The sequence below is a fragment of the Ochotona princeps genome, chromosome 2 (genome assembly GCF_030435755.1).
Source record: "Ochotona princeps isolate mOchPri1 chromosome 2, mOchPri1.hap1, whole genome shotgun sequence".
NCBI lineage: Eukaryota > Metazoa > Chordata > Mammalia > Lagomorpha > Ochotonidae > Ochotona > Ochotona princeps.
Window position 1 is genome coordinate 37547748 of NC_080833.1, and position 6922 is coordinate 37554669.

At 63.0% G+C, this 6922-nt stretch overlaps 1 protein-coding gene across 1 annotated transcript; it reads left to right on the forward strand.

Annotated features, from left to right (window-relative positions):
* Nucleotides 1-1245: 1245 nt before the first annotated feature.
* Nucleotides 1246-3822, forward strand: FOXD2 (forkhead box D2). The gene is made up of 2 exons (XM_004598497.3): nt 1246-2866; nt 3351-3822. The coding sequence occupies exon 1, from the start codon at nt 1363-1365 to the stop codon at nt 2842-2844; it is 1482 nt and encodes a 493-aa protein (XP_004598554.3). The 5' UTR covers nt 1246-1362; the 3' UTR covers nt 2845-2866; nt 3351-3822.
* The last annotated feature ends 3100 nt before the right edge of the window (nt 3823-6922 follow it).

The window sequence follows — 6922 nt, forward strand, 5'->3', positions numbered from 1 at the left end:
GCAGGGCCCAGGGTGACTCGGAGCCCCTCGTTTTCGAGCTCTGGAGAAGCACTAAGAAAAGAACGAGTCGAATCGGGTGGGCAGCAACACAGCTGTCAAGACAGAGCGCACAAGACTAACCCTAGGTGCGCGAGACCTTGAGCAATAAAGGGATCACCGGCCTGCAGCTGAGCGCAGGGTTCATCCCGGGAAGTCTCCGGGCTGATGGAGGGGGGAGCTGTCTGAGGTCGCCCGGTGGGGCCTGTGCGGCCGAGCGCCCCTGGTATGACCGGGCTGAGGAGAGAGGGGGAGAGTCCCAGACCCACCAAGACAACCCGAACGCGCACTTGCGACAAGAGATTCACGGAGAGGGAGAGACACACAGTTAGGGAGACCGAGACCAAAGGATCTCGAGAGCCGCGAGTATCAGAGCCCCGCAAGGCTGTGGGGCGACTGGCCTGCGCCCCAGAAAGCGACCCGGGCCGCCGTCCGTTAGCTCGGGGACCGGCCCGGAGCGGGGGCGCTGGTCGCGGAGTCTCGCTGCGCGGGGTTGCTCGGCCGACCCCGCCTGGAGGGGGGACAAGGGGCTCAGAATCTCACCTCTAAGGAAGCTGCAGCCGTCAAGTTGGCTCCTCGCGCCCACCGCGGTGCGTCTGCCTCTGCGGCCTTGCAGCTTCGCGGGCTGCGCTCCCGCTCCGAGGCGTCGGTCGGTCCCGGCGACTCAGGCTCTCGTGTCGGCCTCGGTGGCCTCGGCGCCCGGCCTTGGGGAAAGGATGGTGGCTGTCTCCACTTCTCCGAGCTCCGGCGGCTTCCTGAGTCAGCCTTAACATCCCCCCCCTCCACCCCCGTCAGGGCTGGGCGCACCGAAGGCGGCGGCTGCGGCGAGCACAGAGGGCAGGCGAGAGAGCGAGGAGAGAGGTGCGGGGCCAGGCGAGGACCCGCCTCCAGCCGGCCGAGCCCAGCTCCCGCCGCGGCAACCGTGTGTTCCCGCCGGGCCCGGGCGCGCAGGCACTGGGCGGCCGCCCCGCCCCGCCCCGCCCCAGGAGCTCCGCCCCGGCCCGCGGCTCTTCCGCCTCGGGCAGCGCCTAGGCGGGAGGGGACGCGCCCCCGCCGCTCGCCACCCCGCCGCACTCACACACGCGGGCACGCTCGCACCCCGGGGTCCGCGCAGCCGGGACCCCCGCAGGCTGAGGCGAGGCCCGCGGCCCGGCTCCCCGGAGGGCGCCGCCGCCAGGGGGCGCTGCGGAGCCGGGGACACCCCCTCCCTGCCCGCCTCGGTCCCCCGCCCCCTCCCCGCCCGCGCGCAAAACACTCCGGACCCAGAGGCGGCGCGGCCGAGCCCGAGCCGCGGCCGGAGCGCAGCCCGAGAGCGGCGGCGGCACCATGACCCTGGGCAGCTGCTGCTGCGAGATCATGTCCTCCGAGAGCTCCCCGGCCGCGCTGTCCGAGGCCGACGCAGACATAGACGTGGTGGGCGGCGGCGGCGGCATCGGAGGGGGGGAGCTCCCAGCCCGCTCCGGGCCCCGCGCCCCCCGGGACGTGCTCCCCCACGGCCACGAGCCTCCCCCGGAGGAAGCGGAGGCAGACGTCGCCGAGGACGAGGAGGAGTCGGGTGGCTGCTCGGACGGCGAGCCCCGCGCCGTAGCGCCCCGGGGGGCGGCGGCGGCCACAGGAAGCCCAGGGCCCGGCGCGGCGTCGGCGGCGGCCAGGGGCGCGGCGGGGCCCGGGCCGGGACCGCCGTCGGGGGGCGCGGCGACGCGGAGCCCGCTGGTGAAGCCGCCCTACTCGTACATCGCGCTCATCACCATGGCCATCCTGCAGAGCCCCAAGAAGCGGCTGACTCTGAGCGAGATCTGCGAGTTCATCAGCGGCCGCTTCCCCTACTACCGGGAGAAGTTCCCCGCCTGGCAGAACAGCATCCGCCACAACCTCTCGCTCAACGACTGCTTCGTCAAGATCCCCCGCGAGCCGGGCAACCCGGGCAAGGGCAACTACTGGACGCTAGACCCGGAGTCGGCCGACATGTTCGACAACGGCAGCTTCCTGCGGCGCCGCAAGCGCTTCAAGCGGCAGCCGCTGCCGCCGCCGCACCCGCACCCGCACCCAGAGCTGCTGCTGCGCGGCGGGGCCGCTGCTGCGGGAGACCCCGGCGCCTTCCTGCCGGGCTTCGCCGCCTACGGCGCCTACGGCTACGGCTACGGGCTGGCGCTCCCGGCCTACGGCGCGCCGCCCCCGGGGCCAGCCCCGCACGCGCACCCGCACCCACACCCGCACGCCTTCGCTTTCACCGCGGCCGCTCCGTGCCAGCTGTCGGTCCCCCCGGGCCGCGCCGCGGCGCCTCCACCCGGACCTCCGACTGCCTCCGTGTTCGCCGGCACAGCCTCGGCTCCGGCTCCTGCGCCTGCCCCGGGGTCCGGCCCGGGCCCCGCAGGCCTGCCCGCCTTCCTGGGCGCCGAGCTGGGCTGCGCCAAAGCCTTCTACCCTGCGTCCCTGAGCCCTCCCGCCGCCGGCACCGCGGCGCTCCTGCGCCAGGGCCTCAAGACGGACGCGGGCGGAGGTGCGGGCGGCGGGGGCGCAGGAGCCGGGCAGAGGCCTTCCTTCTCCATAGACCATATCATGGGCCACAGCGGCGGCGGCGGCGGCGGCGGGACCGCACCCCCAGCCGGAGGCGAGGGCTCCCCGGTGCCTCCGTTCGCGACCGCCGCGGGGCCCGGGGGTCAAGCCCAGGTCTTGGCCATGCTGACTGCCCCGGCCCTTGCTCCGGTGGCCGGCCACATCCGCCTCTCGCACCCCGGGGACGCGCTCCTGTCCTCAGCGCCCCCGTTTGCCGGCAAAGTCGCTGGCCTCAGTGGCTGCCACTTCTGACCGCCAGCGGGCTCTGGGCCAGGTAGGCCCGCACCTCCTCAGCCCTCTCCCTGGCGCTCCTGCGGTCCCAGCGGAACTCAGGGAGTCTTATTATTTATGGAGAGTCCCCGGGCCGGGGGGCGACGCGCGCAGGGAGCCAGCACTAAAGGTTCCACCACGTTCAGAATGTCGCCGTGGTTGGGACCAAGCGGGTGCCACCGCTCAGGGGCGAAGCCCCCATGATCCCACCGCAGCATGAGGCTGTGAGGGCGAGCGGGGGAGTCTTTGCTTTTCCCTCTGTGCTGCGCGCCGCAAGGCTGTCAAGGGGCAAGAACGCAGGAGTCGGCTGCCCAAGGCCCCGCGGTCCCCCGCGAAAACACCGACTGCACCGAGAGCTCTCCCCTCTGCCTTCTCTTCACCCCTCGCTCAACTTACAATTGCTTGTCCAATTTTATAAGTTAAGGACATCTAGTTCCGCTCTGTGCTTCAAAGAAAAATTGAAAAAATTTTTTTTGCCGGTCTCCAAGGAAGTTCGCACCCCCTGAAGCCTAAGCAGTGTCTACACCAGCGAAGCCGACGCAGAGGTGAAGCTGGGAGGCTCCGCAGAAACCCAGAGCCCAGCCCACAGCCCACTGAGGAAAAACCCTGTCTCTTTTGTTTGGGTGCTTCTAAAGGAACTCTTCGCCGTTCCTGGGTGGCCGGCGGGGCCCAGCTGTCCACGGCCAGCAGCTTTCTGCCATATTTATTGTAGCTAAAGGCAGTGAGGGTGGGTGGAAGAGGTTAGGCAGGGGTCTGTAATTATGTGTAAATACCTGTACAGCAGGCTGCTTGCCGCCTTCTCTGTCCACTGGCTGTGCATTGAGTTAGACTTCTCCACCTGGAGCAGTTTGTGAAGTCGTCGAATGGTTTGTGTGGAAGAAACAAAAAATCTGATCCCAGTGCCCACCTTCCCCAGCTCCCTGTTGGTGTCAATTGAATAAATGTCTGTGAACTTGCGCAGTCATCAGCTATCTGCTTGCCTGCCCTCCCTCCCTGGTCCTCCTGTGGGGACAGAGAGGCCACCTGTCAGCCCCATGGCCCAGGCAGATGGAGAGAGCCCCAGACTTATCAGACACCCCGGGAGCCCCGTGGCCTTGGCCTTCAGGTGCTAATGGGGCCAGGTCACTGGGAAGCCCCTGACCCTGCAGTACTTTCATTTTCACTCTGGTCCTAGGGAAGGGTTTTGCCTGAGCCTGTGTACAAGGATCCTATTTCAAACACACCTGAGTAGCCTCATCTTTGTCTAGGTTAGATTTTAGGGTGGTGGGTTCAGGGAGCAGATCTGGGTACCTAGTGCTCATCATGGTCCCTGTGTTCACTAAATGAGACCTGAGGTAAAACTGTCTTGTGGCTGGTTGTATGTCTGCAAAAGTTCTGTTTTTGGTTCATTTCCGTGTGTGGGTCAGTTCATGGGCTTGTTTTTGGATTTCCCCCCACGTGTCCTGGTGAACTGGGTGAACTGTATTTTGGTCTGTCTGTAGTTTTCTTTCTGTGTGCATGGTTGTGTATCTCTTCATCACTGTCTCTGAGCGGGAAGAGGCTTCTGTGACTGCACATGGGCCTTAGGAAACCCCTGCTCCTGCACACAGAGCAGTTGGAGAGAAGTCCTTGACTGGGGGTTCTGGGAACCCTCCTTCCTGCTAGAGAGGGCTCCATGTGGATTGTGGCAAAGGAAGGGCCTGATGTCACACTCTTGTGTGGGTGAACCACCCAGTCCTTGGCACTGGACTCACAGTGGGCAGCCCTTGCTCTAGGGCAGGTTCACGGGGGCTGGTTGGAGTCTTTCATCAGCCTGTGGGGCCTCCCAGCTCTCCGCCAGTGCCTGGCACTCCCAGGTGATTAGATCTTCGCTCGGATGAGGTTGCTGCTTTGGGGGAACCAAGGTGGTTGCTCTGCTTTTCTCTCTGTGGGCGCCCTTCTCGGAAGGCAGGCAGAGAGAAGCAGCGTGGAGGTGCTGGGTGAGGCAGTTCAGCCTCCGCAGGAAACAGACCTATGTTGAGGTGACACACCGGGGAGAAGGCAGAGAACCAGGTGCACAGAGCTTGGAGGATGGGCAGAGGGAAGCCTTGTTGGCCTCTTCAGTTACAATGCCAGCAGCTAGCAGCTGAGGGAGAGAAGGAGGAGGTGGACAGAGGCCCCTAGAGAAAGAGGGGAGGAGGCACTGGAGCTGGGGAGGGGTTGTTGAGGCTCCCAGGTCGCTCATAGCCTCGCACAGTGGAGGCAGGAGTGTGCTAGGACAGGCAGCTTCCGGCAAAGGAGCGTCCTTCATCTCCATTTTGCCGAAAGCCTAGGAGTGGAGGAGGTGGAAGGCAGTGGGTCCGCTTCCCATCGGTGTCCACAGTGGTCCAAGTAGGGTTAAGGTCAATGGCCAGAGATGGGAAAGGTCTGTTTCCATGGAAGAATGCTCTGTGGCAGCTGCTCCACTGACTTCCCTAGCTCTGAGTTAGATTTTGTTGCTTCTTGGAAGAAAGGTGGATGTGACCATGTTGACTGCCTGTGTGTGCACCAGAACCCTCTGAGTGAAGCAGTTTGCAGCTTGGTGACCTGAGTTAACTGTGAAAGTGTCACTCTCAGACAAGAGGTTGGAGGAAGGAAGAGGTCTATCATTGAAGCCAAAGCCAGATTATTTCTCTGCAAAAGAAAGCGAATGAAGTCAGCCAGGATTCGCGTCTGATAGTGGGCAGATAGATAAGATGCTTCCGCAGTTGTAGTGTAGGTGCGGGCTTCTCTGGGTGTCTGTGAAAGTGTGTATGTGTGCACACGCGTGCATGCATGGATCTCAACACACTGCGTGCTGTGTGTGGGGAAGGACCCCTATCAGGAGGAGACGGAAATAGGAGGACTGGAGAACTGGGGAGGAAATGTGAGCCCCCGTTAGAGGGGCTTGAAAGGGTCTTGGCAGCCGGGATCCCTGACCTAGTCTCCAGTTCCACAGAGGTTCCGAAGGCCAGAACCGGGCCACAACCGGTGGCTGGGAACTGGGGATCTGAGCTTGTGCCCAATGGCTTTGGAAGAATAAACAAAAAACAAACAAACAAACAAAAAACAGGGAGAGAGAAATATTGAGGGAGCCCAGGAGGCTCCAGTGTTCCAGTGACAGGTAAGCGAGGGGTCTGAAAATCGAAACTCCATTGGTTGTCTTCCTGGGGAACCTGGAAGGCTGCACCCGGAGGGATTCGGAGTTAAATCTCCTGACCCCCTCTTCCAGGCTGGAGGGGCTGGGGACTCCGTTTAAAGGGGGCTCACTTGGAAGCCTATCCTCTGGAGAGGAAACGCTCGCCATCCCACCTGAGCGGCTGCTGTGGAGACAGCGGCAGAAGTTCTACCTGGAAAGCCCCAACAATCGGGACGATAATCAGAAAATATCCAGGGCTCACCTTCATCTCTCGGAGGTGAGAAAAAAATAAGGGGGGGTGGGAGTGAAGAATCGGCCTGGAGCTCAGAGAGTGCTGCTCAGAGCGGGCAGTTTAAAGGAGAAGAAAATTGGCGAATTTCAATGGTCAATTTCACTTCATTTCGTTCAATTTCGTTCAATTTCATTCCTTTTCATCCAGCGCCGGGAGGCCCGAGGCCAGGAGGAGGGGGAGGAGGGTCTTTCCGGGAAGAATTTCCCCCGGCTCGCGGGTTTGCTTTCCACGGCTGAGGAAAACAGCTTCGGTTCTCAAACTCCGCCACGCGTTTTGCAACCGTAGCCAAGCGCGAACATTTTATTTCGTGGAAGTCTCTGGTTGGGGTGTTCGAAACACTTCGTTGCGCCTCTTCGCGATCCCTTAGCGCAGCCCAATTAAAGCGGTTAATTCTTTTCACCGCCTATTCCTCCACATCTTCTTTCTTTCTCCAGGGTCTCTCCCCCCCCTCCCGCCTCCGGACCACCCAGGAGCCGGAGTTGAGATGGGGGTGGACACTTCCCCTCCATATCCAATTTGTTCTCATCACAGCGGGCGCGTCTTCGTGGTTACAAAGCGCTCCCCCCAACCCCATGATTTTTTTCCCCTTTTCAAAAACACTTTTTTTCTCTCCCACCCCTTCAAGCAGCAGCCCTCCCTGGGCCCACCCCTCC

Excerpts from the sequence above, each read along its gene's own strand:
- FOXD2 (XM_004598497.3), top strand. The coding sequence starts at position 1,363 with ATGACCCTGGGCAGCTGCTGCTGCGAGATCATGTCCTCCGAGAGCTCC.